This window comes from Protopterus annectens, chromosome 7.part0 (genome assembly GCF_019279795.1).
Source record: "Protopterus annectens isolate FY-2018-M chromosome 7.part0, PAN1.0, whole genome shotgun sequence".
Lineage (NCBI taxonomy): Eukaryota > Metazoa > Chordata > Ceratodontiformes > Protopteridae > Protopterus > Protopterus annectens.
In genome coordinates this window covers 1,241,103,919-1,241,118,676 of record NC_056739.1, presented here as the reverse complement: position 1 = coordinate 1,241,118,676, position 14,758 = coordinate 1,241,103,919, and the positions used below count along the sequence as shown (strand labels likewise).

The following is a 14,758-nucleotide window of genomic DNA, read 5'->3' as shown; positions in this document are numbered from 1 at the left end:
ATAATTGCATTTTGCAGGCAAAGAAATATTCATATATATCCATACGTGGACGATTGTCTAATTCAGGCAGAAAACCAGGCCATACTTATAAATCATCTGTCGTTTGTAAAAAGGGTTCTAACTTGTCTAGGGTACACCATAAACGAAAAGAAATCACAACAGGTACCCTCTCAACAGATTACATTCCTGGGTGCAAGCTTGAATACAACTACCCAGATGGCTTTCCTCATGCCAGAAAAGCAAATTCATTTGGTAACTTACTTCAAACAAGTGGCCACAAAACTCTACTATCTGCAAACAAATACTGCAAGCCTTGGGGTTCATGGCCTCCTGCATTCTTCTAATTCCATATGCAAGACTGCATATGAGGAAACTTCAGTGGTACTTAAAAAGTCTATGTTAGTCAACATTGTCACAGCCTGGAAACAATGATTCCTATCATACCTTGCCTATGCCTGGAGTTCCTATGGTGGGCAGAGGCCTGCCACCAAAACAAGGGACTGCCATTCACACTACCCCCTGCCGCCCAAACACTAACTACAGACGCATCAGACTATGCATGGGGGGCTCACCTGGCAGGGAAGTGCATTCAGGGCAAATGGAACCCAAATCAAATACACTTACATATCAATCAAAAAGAAATGTTAGCTGTACAGAATGCTGTGACAGCCTTCAAGGACTACATTCATCCAGGACAACTAATGGTAAAGACGAACAACACCACGGTTATGTGGTACATAAACAGGCAGGGGCGTACACATTCCTACCCCCTTTGCAGATTAGCCATGGCATTGTGGAACACGGCCTTGAGCTACCAAGTGCAACTACAAGCTCAATTCCTGCCAGGAAAATTGAATACACTGGCAGATGGACTAAGCAGAAATCTCATGGACCCACACAAGTGGAAACTGGAACCATGAATTTTCAACATGTTGACAAGCAAATAGGGGAGCCCAGACATAGATCTATTTGCCTCCCCCCACAACTACCAGTTGGACAAATTTTGCACAAGGACTCCTCACAAAAAAGCCTGGAAAGTAGATGCTCTGTCATTCATCTAGAAAAAAAAACTATCAGTCTATGCCTTTCCCCCTCTGCCTCTGCTCTCCAAAGTTCTGCTAAAAGTCAAACAGGACAAACCAAGAATGACTTTGATTGCCCCAGACTGGCCACGGCAACACTGGCACCCACTGCTGCGCAGTGTGTCACAAATTTCTCCATGGCACCTGCCTCAGACACCTTCCTTACTGTCTCAGCAGGAGAACCAAATTCTGCAACCTCAGCTCCCAACATTGAACCTCGCAGCTTGGCTAATCACTTAAATTCACCTGTAGCATCCCTCAGCAAACCTGTGATGGATGTCATCTTGGAGGCGAGAAGACCTAGTACTAGAAAATCTTATGCTGACAAATGGAAAAGATTCTGTGCTTGGAATCAGTCTCAAGGGATGAGCACAGCAGCGCCCAATTTACCTCAGATTTTACAATACTTAACTGAGGTGCTTCACAAGGGCCTGTCTTTTTCCTCCATTAAAATCCACGCCTCAGCCATTTCAGCTCATTATAACACAGAACCTCCCCTCTTCTCTCATCCTCTGCTCAAGCAGTACCTCAGAGAGGCCAAAAACTTGAGACCACCCAGGAGAGCTCCAACCCCTGCCTGGGACCTTAACTTTGTATTGGAGAAACTCACTCTACATCCTTTCGAGCCAGCTGCTACTTCAGACTTAAAATTTCTTTCTTGGAAAACAGCCTTCCTCCTAGCAATCACTTCAGCTAGAAGGATATCTGAGTTACAGACCCTTATGGCAGTGGAGCCTTTCATCATCTTTCATGCGGACAGGGTGTCACTCAGGGCCAATCCATCCTTCATGCCCAAGGTGTGGTATCCAGTGTGGCTCTTAATCAGTCCATTCATTTGCCAACTTTCTTTCCTAATCCGAACAAAGGGGAATGGATTCTGCATTCATTGAATGTGCACAGTCAACTTAGATTTTACTTGGACAGGACTAAACCTCGAAGAAAATCTGAACAACTGCTGGAAGCATTTGCTGCAGGGGCAGAGAGGCTAGTTCAAAACAAACAATTTCTAAATGGATAAGCCATTGCAGTCATTTCTGCTATAAGCGCCATGGAAAACCTATCCCCCAGGGGATCAGATCTCATTCCCCCAGGGCTGCATCTACTTCTGCAGCCTTTCTAAGAGGTGTTCTTACCAGGGATATTCTAGAAGCTGCTACCTTGAGTTCAGTTCATACTTTCTCCAAGCATTATCATTTACCAATTTTCTCTAAATCCAGAGCTGGCTTTGCTACTGCTGTCTTGCAGGGCCTTATAGTTGGTCCCTAATGCTGTATAAATCCATCCTCCCAACCATAGCTTTGGGAATCTACCCAGATGTAATGACTGCAACAGTGAAATACGAAGAACATAGTACAGTTGTGTACACTTACCATAAATGTAGATGTTCGAGTGTGTATTCACTGTTGCAGTCCTGGTTACCCTCCCTCCAGACCCCTGTCTTTGTCTTACTATACCTCTACTTTCTTTTACTATGCTTAAAAGCCTTTTTGATGTATTTGCTTTTGGTTGGAGGTATATTTTTGTGTTTTTAATTTTATTTTTCTCCCCATTAGGGGGGCATCTGACATCTGGGGCAAGAAAAACTGATGTAATGGCGTCAGCTGCATGTTTTATACCCCTGATGACCTGACGTCATGGAAGAAGGGACAGCAACCGACTCAGGACCCAAGACTTTGTTAATCAGGCCAACTGAGGGCAACCTGCCAGGAGATTACCCAAATGTAATGACTGCAACAGTAAATACACTCGAACATCTACATTTATGGTAAGTGTACCCAACTGTACTTTCTCTAGTTAAGTTACCTACTAAAGCAAGGCAAGATGAAGTGGATGAGTGGTCTTGTCAGTTCCAAAACAGAGTGCTGAGTGTCTTCTGTTACATCTTTCACTAGTATCTAAATGCAATTTCAATGCTGGCAACAGGTTGACATTATATCTGGTCACCTGACTCTAGTTCCCACAATACCCCCTCACTAGAAACTTGAGCCAGGATCTGGCACAGATGTGTCAGCTAGTTTTTCAAGTGACCCTAGAGAAACGTTGCTTGAGAAGCATGAGCCTGTCTGGGAATACATTAACCCATATGCTGTCATGTCATCTGCATCGTTATTGCTGACCCCACCTTTAATAAAGTGGCATTTTACTGGCTGGCTCGATGTAGCCTTGTTAAGGGATTATGGTCTGTAACCACACAGTGAATTTCCTTCTATACAGATAGGGCTGAAGATTTTTGCAGTGCCCATACTATGGCTAGACATTCTTTTTCTACAGCTGCATAACATTCCTCCTTGGGTTGGAGTCTACGGCTGAGATATACAACAGAGTGCTCTTCTCCCACTGATGAAACCTGGCTGAGTATAGCCCCCAACCCATGGTTTGAAACATCCACCTGCACAACAAATTCTTTGCTGTAATCTGGACTGGCTAGCACAGGGGGTCCTCTCAAAGCCCCTTTAAGCTTTTGGAGTGCTTGCACACACTACATTATCTGGCCTGTTTTTCCTCATCAGGTCTGTGAGGGGAGCAGCTATTGTATTATAATTGGGAACAAACTTTCTATAGTACCCAGCTGTCCCCACCGAATGCCCTCACCTGTTTTTTTGGTAACAGGGGCAGGCCATGCCTGAATAGCTTCCACTTTGAAAGGTCCTGGCCTTTACCACACCCCACTCTCTGTCCCAGGTAGGAGACCTCTGCCATATGCACCTGACACTTACTGGGATTAATAGTCCAGCCTGCCCAGGACCTCCCTGACATGCTGAAGGCGCTCTTGCCAGGAATAGCTATAGATGACAATATTGTCCAAGTAAGCAAGGACATAATCTCCTGCTAGGATATGATCTGCCAATATTTGGAAGGTCGCTGGGGCATTTTTCATCCCAAAGGGCATCTTCCTGAACTCATATAATTCGAAAGGAGTCATAAAGGTTGACTTCTCTCCAATGGTGAGAGTCAAGGGCACCTGCCAGTAACTCTTGGTCAGATACTAAGGCCCATCCAGCTGCTCTAAGGCTTCATCTGTCCTAGGCATGGGGTAAGCATCTGGCTCTGTGTGACTGTTTAGTTTTCTGTAGTCCAGGCAAAACCTGGTGCTGCCATCCTTCTTTGGTACCAGCACAACTGGGGAGGCACAGGGACTGCCGGACTCCTGGATTACTCCCAGTTCCAATATGTCCTGTATCCCCTCCCTTAGAGTGAGTCTGACTCGTGCAGGCACCCTGTAAGGGGCCTGCTTGATAGGTCTTTGGGGTCCTGTAGCCACATGGTACTGCACCAGGTGGGTGCACCCAGGTTTCCCAGTGAATATGACCCCAAACTCCTGTACCACTTCTTGGATTTCTCAAACCTGGGTAGGGGATAGCAGCTGGGATTCTGCTACCCCTTCCACTGAGGTGTCAGTCCAAACATCACTGAGGAGATCAATCACCCCCTCAGACTCCTCCTGCCACCCACTGCAAATACTTAGCACCAGGGCCTCCCTGTCATGGTAAGGCTTCATCATGTTAACATGGTACAGTTTATTCTCCTCTCTCTTGCCTTGCAGTTCTACCATGTAGTTGACATCACTTTGAAGGGTCCTTCCCAAGCTGTTTGCAGTTTATTGTGTCTGAGAGGAATGAGCACCATAACCTACTGTCCCACAGCATACTCTCAGGCTCGAGCATTCCTGTCATACCAGACCTTTTTCTGCTGTTGGGCTCTTGCCAGGTTCTCCTGGGCCAAACCAATGAGCTGCTTAAGCCATGTCCTAAGGTTTAGGACATATGCCGCAACAAACTCCTTGTGGGATTCATATTCACTCTCCCACTCATCAAGAATCAGATCAAAAGGCCCCCTCACCCTATGCTATTACAGTAACTCAAAGGGTGAAAAACCTGTGGATTCCTGGGGTACCTCTCTGTATGCAAACAGCAGATGGGGTAAATATTTGTCCCACTCTGTCTTAAACTGGTTTGCAAATGCCCTTAGCATGGTCTTTAGTGTAGAACTTAACTACAAGACCATTAGTCTGGGGGTGGAAGGGGGGGTTAGGTGCTTCACCCCAGAGCACTCCCACAGACAAGCCAGCAGTTCTGACATGAAATTGGCACTTCTGTCAGTCATATCTAACAAAGCATTTGCCGCCATCTGTGCCTCAGTGGAGGACAGAGCTGCCACCTCAGGGTATTATCTACTCCCAGTAGGATATATTTCTTCCCTGTGGAACTTGGAGTATTCATTGGCCCCACAATATCCATAGCTACCCTGTGAAATGTCTCCTCAATCACAGGCAAAAGTGTCAAAGGAGCTTTGACCTTGTCTCCTGCCTTGCCTACTGTTTGGCATTGCTCACAGATCCTGCAGTACCCAATTACATCCCTTGCAGTCCCAGGCCAATAAAAGTTCTACATAATATGTCTGTTGGTATGCTTTATGCCCATATGACCTGAAAAAGGAATGTCATGAGCTATGACTAGAAGTGCCAGATGGTAGAGTCTGAGCACCACCAACTGCTGTATTACCTCACCCTCTATCCCTCCCTCAGGGGGTCCATTCTGTATACAGTAACCCTTTGTTCCAGTATACAAGCCCACCTTTTCCTTGAGAATTGGGTGCCTCCTTAGCTACCTTCCTCAAACCTTATAATGTAGAGTCTGAGAGCTGAGCCTGTCTCAACTCTGCCTTTGTGACCCTTCCCAGCTCCCCATTTGACAAGACGTTTGGTAACTTCTAACAGCAGTGCATCACTGTCTGCCTGGGTACTACCACTCACCTCTGCCCTTGCAGTCACCCTGTCCAAGGAAACATCAGTACCCATCAGCAGCTATAGCTCACCTTCAGGTTCACTACTGTAGGGTAGATCCCTCCCTGAAATAGCCGTATCACCAGCCCCAGCTTCAGGTATGGGGTCTGTCTGGGTCTCCCCCAGGCTACCAGATCCACATGTCTGTCTCTAAGCCTGACTGTATGTAACTGCATGCACAGAAGGGTACTGCATTATCAAAGTCATTCCCTATCAAGACATCTGCAGTGAGTGATATCCTGAAACACACCTACTTGCTTGCTTCCTTTTCCACCCTCCCAGTCAAGGTGAACTCTGGCCAAAGGCATTTGGAATGGGGTCCCTCCTAAACCTCTGACTGGAGTGGACTGCCAAAGCAAGTACTGTTCCTCTTTGACCACTGAAGACTTCACAATGGTTATGTCAAAGGCTGTGTTTCCCTTAGCAGTGGCCTGTTTTCCATCCACTAAGGTTGGATATAATCTCTTATGACAGTCTGGTACCCCCGTTGTCTCCAGACAAATTACCACTGACATTCTGTTATTCCCACTTGCTGGCTCCCCCACCTTTTGTTCCCACCTTCCCTCCCTGGACGTCTGTATGGCACATGGCCCCATTGGTTACATTTAAAACATTTACCCCTTGATCCTGACCGTGTACCTGAACTAGTGGCTTCCTTTGTTACTGGTGGACTCTGTTGGGTTGGTTTAGGTTGCACACTATGGGTTCCCTTATATCCATGTGCAGCACTGGATATCTCCTTCTTGTGCAGTGATGCTCTGCTTGCTAATTAGAGATCCCTTTTTTCCCCAGCTCATTTGCAGTTACATTCTCGGTCTGCCAACCAGATTCTCATGTCCTCAAAGTGCTAAGGACTTGTTCCCTCACCAAAATGTCTGACAGCCCTTCAAAAGTGGTGACTTGACACCCATTTACCCACCTATGAAAATAAATGCTTAACTCAGCAATGTAATCTCACACACACTTTCATCTGCCTTATATCTATGTTCCCGCAACTTTCTTTTTTAAGCTTCAGGTGTTAACTTAGAGCATTCAAGTAAACATTTCTTTACTTTATCATAGTTTAAACAATCAATATCAAACAATTTAGAAACAGTAGTTGCATCTTTACCATGGAGTAAGGGGGTCAGGCACCGTACCAAGAGCCCTTGATCAACATTATAGTGTTTACATACGGTTTCAAATATGTGAATAAAACTATCAAAATTATCACCCTCTGTAAATTTTGGAAGAAATTTACTGACCTTTATTGCTTCTGGGGTTCCGTTATTCCCTTCCCATTATCTCCGTGACCCTGGTGAAGAGTCAGCATCTCCCTCTCATGTTGACGCTGCTTCTCCTTTACTTCGGCCTCCAAACGCTGCAGTTTCTCATTTTTCTTCAGCCACCAAATGCTGCAGTCTTTCTGCTGGTTCTAGTTCCAAAAATTTGGCATCCAGTTCAAATCTGTCTAACTCCAGACAGATTTTTAAGTCCTCTGAGGAAAAGTTGAACTGTCCTGTTTCTGAGGGCTTCAAATTTCCATTACCAGACTATTTATTCTCCTGGTTGCTGGTCTGAGCTGTGACTAAGGCTGAAATCATCTCCTGTTTAGTCAGGTTGGCATGCACCAGCCCTGTGGCTGCACACACCTTGGCCAACTGGTTCTTTGTCAGTTTGCCATAATCCCCTGCTGACATCTTTGCCTGTTTTCCCTGACTAAACTAAACTAACAAGAAAACAGGAAATAAAACTGTTGTGAACTGAAACTCTGAATGTTTACCTTATGGCTGCTTGAGAGTACCCTCACTTTCAGTGACAACTGCTTACAGGCTACAAAAGTTCAACTAATATCCCACCACTGCTTACCAATATGTGATATCCCCACTCTGGGCCAGTAATCAAGGAGTATGCATTCTCACCACTGACACTGTAGAGGGACGTTTACTTGGAATACAAATGGATACACTCAGTATTTCCAGGTGCAGACCTCTCTGCATCATGCACAGTTTCCCTTAAGAGCACACAGGAAACACACTCAGTCCAGAGTCTGGATTTCTGTGTCTCCCTCCAGATCCCTAGTAAGACTCCTCACTGGTACAGCTATAGGGTTGATATCTCAGCCGAGTGTCTAAGCCAAGCCCTCCAGTACTCTGTCTGTGAAACCAGTGCTTCGTGCTCCAAGTAGCTAACACACACACTGTGAGATTTGATTTTCAGACACACTCGCACACCTGAAAAAGAATGGCACAGATTTACTGGCTATGCCCCCTTCTGCCCAGAGTATAAGGAAGTTACCCTGCCACCAGACACACCAAAGCCAGCTACTCTAAGGCTCTTGCAAGGGTACCCAGTTGTACTGAGTGAAATTAATAGTCTGAAGTTGTTGACTTCATTCAGTCTTCAACCTGTGGGTTCAGATCCGAGAATCAGATGCGACTTGGCCATATACCAAAGCTGTAGGATCTGAGCTCTTCCCCTACCTATAATGCCCTGCTCTCTCCAGGTCTCGTTTGTCGCACTTCCACTAGCACTGGGATTATGACTATGATCTCCTCTGTTTTTTTCCTCGGGAGTTAAGAATTTAATTTTTTTCCCTAATAATTTCATCTTTCTATCCGAGACCTTTCCTTTCTCTAAAGGTTTATCTTTGTTTTGAGTTTTTAGACTTTTAGTGGCATAAAGAGCGCGCGCAAGCAGTCACAAGAAAGGTCTCTTAGAACAGGTGAACCGCCTCAGAAATTATCATAAACTTTGGCACCGACTGACTCGGCTCCGATTGTGATAGAAGCTTCCCCTCAGCGCCGGTCTCAAAGTTTTTCACCAGAGCCAGTTGCCTCGAGATCAAAGTCTCCCATCCTACAATCTTCCAGGCCAGTCTCTAGACCTCCATCTGTTGTGTCATCCGCTAGGTGTTCCCATAATCTGTCCAAAGCAGAGGTAGGCAGGATTTTGATGGTTTCTCAAGGCACAAATCCATCTCGGGGTTTTGCCTGCTCTGTTTCCCTCAGGATCCGTGAGCCATCAACCTGCCTTTGCTCCGATAATTCCTTCTCCGATCCAATCTTTGGGTTTGGACTTATCGGGCCTGAAAACACCTGGAGATGAGATGTCAGAGCTGACTGGAATGAGTACCTCTACTCTGACAGCTTCCCTGACTGCCCCGGCTCCCACAGTTTCAGAGCAGAGCAGTTCTCAGAGCCGTAGCTTCGACATAGAGTCCAATGGGTTTGTGTCTGCTGCAAAGTTTTAGGAGCTGTCTCTTCCTCTTGGGACTTTGGCACTTGACAGCTCAGCTCCAACTGCTCACTCGGATCGGGGTGGTGCAGATTCGTCAGGCTTCTGACTCAACAGCTTTGGCTCCAGGGGCGTTGACCTCAGGTTTCTCATTGTCTCCCAGCATTCAAAGTGGTAGAGAGGGTTATTTCTCCACCCAGATGAGACTCTACTGTCCCTGCCTTGGCATCCAGTCCCTCCTCAGCAGATATTTTGTCTGAGACATCTGTTCTGTCACCTCTGGGACAGCCTACCCAGAAAGACTTAAGATCCAGAGTCTTCCAACACCTCCCCGGAGTACCCCACTGAGGAGGTCTCTGGTAAGCGTCAGTGCAAAAGGAGGCACTTGGATTCTACATTGGAATCCCTCACGACAGACACCAATATTGATGAAGGGGAAGGTTCCCCCAAGTCTCTACCTGAGGATGTCTCCTTTGGAGACATCATAGAAACTCCATGAAAATTCTTCACCAAACAGGTAGCTGGTCTGCCCAAAACCTTAACCCAGAGGAATCAGTGTTTCCTGAAGCTTTTGGTTCAGGCCCATCTACTGTCCCCTCCTATGGCTCCCCTTATGGACCTTGTTTCCCACAGGGCGTGGAAGGAGCTAGACACCGTGGAACCCCTTCCTAAGTGTCCTGACAAAATCCTGAGCCCTTCTGTAGACAGACCCCATTGGACTAAGGGTATCTGTGTTGATGCTATGGTGGATGCAGCATCCACCAAGATGGAGCTGTCCCAACAAAGCTCCACTGTCCTTACCCCTAACAGGGATGTAGGGCTTTAGACAGCTTTAGTATGCGGGTGTGCTCTGCAGTGACTTTCGCATTGCTACCGCTAAATTATTTGGCACATGTAACCAAACTACAGAGGGACTTAGTTAAGAAACTCTGTAGTTCTGCTCCAGGGTCCATCTCTGCTGAGAAACAAAAGACTTTTTCCTCTAGAATAGCCACCCTACAGTCCATATCCAACATGTCCATGATGATATTTTCTCATGCTGCAGAAGGTACCTCAAGGGGGGGGCCGGGTCAGGTATTGCTATCAGATGCCACGCCTAATACGGCTGTGTGATTTCTTGGAACCTTTCAAGGCGTCCTTCACTAACGTCTCTTTTGATGGATCATCTTTGTTTGCTCTGACTGTCAGAGACATCCTCGTCCAAAGTGAAAAGGATGGAAAGACCTTATCTGCTGTTGGAATACACTTTGCTACCCCACAACAGCCCATTTCCAGGAGCCATCGTGGAGGTGAAAAGCTGTGGTTTTGAAAATCTCAAGGTCCTTTTCAGGATTCACAGGGAGATTTTTCTTCCAGAGGCAAAGGTGGAAATGTTGCCAATGGCAGACGCCGTCCTCAGGGCAGAGGGGGGTCTGATTTATTTATTTTATTTATTAATTTTATTTATTTTACATTTGTTGACCGGGCTAGTCTAATTGGATACATGTCCATTTTCAGTAGAGGCCTGGGGAGAAAAGCTCCAAGACCCATACAAAATACATTAAAGAAGGAAATAATAGTAAAGATACATACGAAATATAGTATAGAAAGTAGTAGTAGTTAGTAGAAATAAATTGTAGTTAGAACAAAAAAAATTTTTTTTCTTCTTCAAAAAATAGCAAATAGTTAAACATTGTTAGAGAAATACTAACTAACATACTCCAACTGTGCATAGCAAGAACAGTAAACAGCAAGAATAATATTTGAGAGAGGATGTTATATACATATATTTATGAAATTCAGTAGCAGTTTCATGGTAAAAAGAAACTATAAGGGTAAGACTATGATGTACGGTAGTTATTGGTGAGAAGTAAGAAAGTTAATCAGGATTAGTGCAGGAAAATAACCTGTGTGTATTGAGGTATAGTTTGAGTTTCTTTTTAAAAAGTGTAAGAGAAGACAGAGTTGTGAGTTCAGTGTGTAGTAAATTCCATAGCTTTCCAACAGTATTAGAGAACAGGGAGTCACCTGCTGAGTTGTTGGATCTGCAAGTGTTAAACAGTAGTTTGTTTGATGAGCGTAATTTGTTTGGATTATTGTAGGGGGTAAAGAGGCTTGAGAGTATTGGAGTATTGGTGGGTTGATACAGGGTCTTGTGGGCTATAGTAAGTTGTAGAAATTGGAGATGGTGTAGAAATTCTAGCCAATCAAGTTGTTTTAGATTAAGGCAGTGATGAGTTCTGAAAGCAGAGTCAGTAGCAAATCTGGCAATATTGTTATAGGATACAGACAGTTTGTTGAGGTTGTTTTTAGAAAGAGATAAATGGGTGAAGCATAGAGTAAAGTAGAGATTAGGTGAGTTCTGGCTATAGCAGTCCTGGCTACTGGTGTAAGAACGAGCTTGTTTCTATAGAGGGATCCCAGTTTCTTGTTGACCATTTTTATTGTACTGTTAATATGACTATCAAAGTTGAGGTTATTGTCTATTGTTATTCCTAGGAGTTTGGTAGTAGGTTCGGGAGAAATAAGAGTACCATTGTTGGATGTAAGTGTGAAATGTATGGGGGTGGACTTGCGTGTTGGTGAGAAGAGTAGCAGTTTAGTTTTTTGGGGGGTTTAGGAGGAGGCAACGGTTTGTGAACCAGTCTTCAACAGTATTAAATTCTTTCTGGGTAAGGATCTGTAGTTCGGTTTGGGAAGTGGCAGACCAGATAATAGTAGAGTCATCTGCATATTGAATGCAGGTAGTATGTGGAATTGCTGACTGAAGGTCATTAATAAAAATGGAAAATAGGAGAGGACCTAATATGGAGCCCTGAGGGACACTAAGGGAGATGGGAAGGAGATTAGAAAGATTGTTGTGCCAGAGTACAGCCTGCTGTCTGTTTTCTAGGTAAGATTTGAACCAATTTATGGCTAAGGGATCAAGTGATAGAGATTTCATTATATGTAAAAGGAGTTGGTGATTAACCATGTCAAAAGCTTTGGATAAATTAATGAATACTGCAGAGGAAAGAATAGTTTTGTTGCGGTTATTGTTAATACAATCTGTGAATGATAAGGTCTGCAGTTATGTTGACAGTTGGCAAGTAAGTTGTTTTGAAAAAGGTGGTTAAGAAGTTGCTTATGGATACACTTTTCCATAATTTTTGCCAGAGGAGATAACAGAGCTACAGGAGGAAAGTTAGAGAAGTCATAAGCATTTCCACCTTTGTGTAGTGGAATAATGTAAGAAATTTTCCAGATGGATGGGATATTTCCTTCACTTATGGTTCTATTGATCAGAATGGATATGTGGGGTAGGCAATGGCTTTAGCTCCTTTTTGAAGGTATTCTGCTGGGAGTTGGTCAGCTGAAGGGGTGGTAGGTTTTAGTTTTTGGAGAAGGGAGCATATACTGGAAGTAGACACAGGTTGTAACTGAAGTGATGGGGGAGGGTTTGAAGATGAAGTAGGCAGATTTGTGGTATCTGGAGATGGTGGCTAGCAAGAGTTTGGATGGCATTAGTAAAGAAATAATTAAAGGCATTGGCAGTGTGAATGGGACTCTCTGGGTCGGAGCCTAGTGAGTTGGGAGTGATAGATTGTCCTGGGTAAAGAAGTTTGTTAATGGTGTTCCAGAACTTTTGAGGTTTCTTTTTATAGGTCTGCTGTGCCTGGAGGTAAACATTCTTTTTGTCTAACACGATGGCTTTTTTAGTGTAATTTTTAAGTTGCCTAAAGGTTTGGTGATCTATTGGATTTTTAGTAGTATGCCATTTTGTCCAAGCTTTGTTTCTCAAAAGGATTTTTTGCCTAGTAGCATTAGAGAGCCAGGGGGCTGGTTTAGCTTTACATCTAACAGAGGGTGCTGGGGCATGGTGGTTCAGGATGGCTAGGAATGTGGCATTGAAATAGGCTACTGCTTCATCAAGTGGGAGAGATTTTAGTGGTGACCAATTACATTGATAAAGTTCTGTGTGGAAGAGTTGAAGGTTAAATTGCTTTTTGTTGCGTACTGTTCTGACAGTGTTAGGGTAAGGTAGGTAAGTTTTATATCTAATAATATAGGTTAGGGAGTGGTCACTTAGGTCATCCTGGAGGGTTCCTACTTTATAAGTTTGATGAGGATTATTAGTAAGTATCCAGTCCAAGGTACTTTCTTTGTTGTTGGGTTTATTAGTTCTGGTAGGGGAGTTAACAGTTTGTGAGAAGCCGTATAAGGTAATATGGGTGGTGGGGTGTGTATTACTAGAGGACTGCCAGTCGATATTAAAGTCTCCTAGGATTATGGTTTCTTGTGGGAGATTAATAGAAAGCCAATTAAGGATATTTTCAAGGGTATTGATGTTGTTTCCTGGAGGGTAGATATAAACAAATAACATTTATAGCTTTGCAAGAGTTGACCTGAAATTTAGAGATAAGTATTTCAGCTCTGTTGTCTAAAGGTGGATCAAGATCTACAGTGTTAACTTTTAATTCTGCTTTATAGAGGATTGCGACCCCACCTCCCTTTTTGGTGGTGCGGTCTTTTCAAATGATATTGTAACCAGGTGGGGTTACTTCATTGTCTTTAACAGTAGGTTTTAGCCAAGTTTCAGATAAGCATAGGATATCAGATTGATGGATGTCTAGGAGGGTGTGTAGGTGAGGAACTTTATTGTTAAAGCTGCGTATATTGAGATGTGCTATGAGGAGAGAGTTAAAAGGCTTGGAGGGGGCTATGGAGCTAATAGTGTTTGGATTCCATTTTTCAGTGGTAGAGGTATGGCTTGGGTCAGGGTTAGGGTGTATGTCCCCATCTAGTAGGGAGTGAAGGTATATAATGTGTTTAGGGTAAAGGGGTCTACTAAAATAGTCAGGTAGTTTTTTAATATTTTGATTGGTATATTTAATGGGTGCTAGTCTATCTATGATATTTGAGAAGTAGGGTAGGTTGGTTAGGATATGATGTTTAGGAAGTTTAGAGAGGTGGCTAGGGGTGGTGTAGAAGTGTGTTTGGAGGGGAAGGGAAGGGTGGAGTATAGAGGTTGTTCATAGGACGTTAGGAGATAGGCAGTTGTAAGAGAAGGAAAGAGTGAGAGCAAGAAAAGTAATTGAAATAGGTGTGGGGTGGGAGATATGGACATAGTGGGATTAATAACTGGGAGGAGAATGATAGGTGGGGTTATTAGGGAAGCACAGAGATGAATATGTTGTTGGCATTTTGTAACAGGAGGAATGGGAGGTAGATAGAACTACATATATTGTGTTAAGGAAGGTAGGTGGGTAATGAGTAGATTAGTGTGATTGGAGCAAAATCTTATGGGTTGATGAACCATGAGTCTCATGATACTTCCTCTCACAGGCCCAATCAACAATCTTGAAGGATTGCCTGACTGCTCTTCTCTGGTGGCAGTTAGGGGATGTTTATCTTTACACCCAACAGCCTGGAAAGCCATCACGAATGATCATTGCATGTTAAATCTCATATCCAGAGGCTATTCCATACCCTTTTTCCAAAATCCCTCCCCAACTAAGAACCTCCCCTATGTTCCACCCAGTCAGAGGGAGGCTGCAGCCTTAGAGATTTCAAAGCTGCTCACAAAAAGAGTCATCCAAAGTGTCCTCCAAGACTAGCTCGGATCAGGCATCTACTCCAGATTCTTTTTAGTGCCCAAAAAGATGGGGGACCTCAGACCCGTTTTGGATCTCACCAACCTCAACAGATCAGTAGCCAA

At 44.2% G+C, this 14,758-nt stretch overlaps 1 protein-coding gene across 1 annotated transcript in view; it reads left to right on the top strand.

The window, feature by feature from the left end:
• DENND4A (DENN domain containing 4A) overlaps positions 1-14,758 on the top strand; it is a 2,763,357-nt gene that overhangs the window by 2,674,476 nt on the left and 74,123 nt on the right. Inside the window, exon 36 of the mRNA XM_044077857.1 lies at positions 12,451-12,472. Coding sequence (XP_043933792.1) covers positions 12,451-12,472 — 22 coding nt within the window. The remainder of the gene's footprint in view (positions 1-12,450; positions 12,473-14,758) is intronic.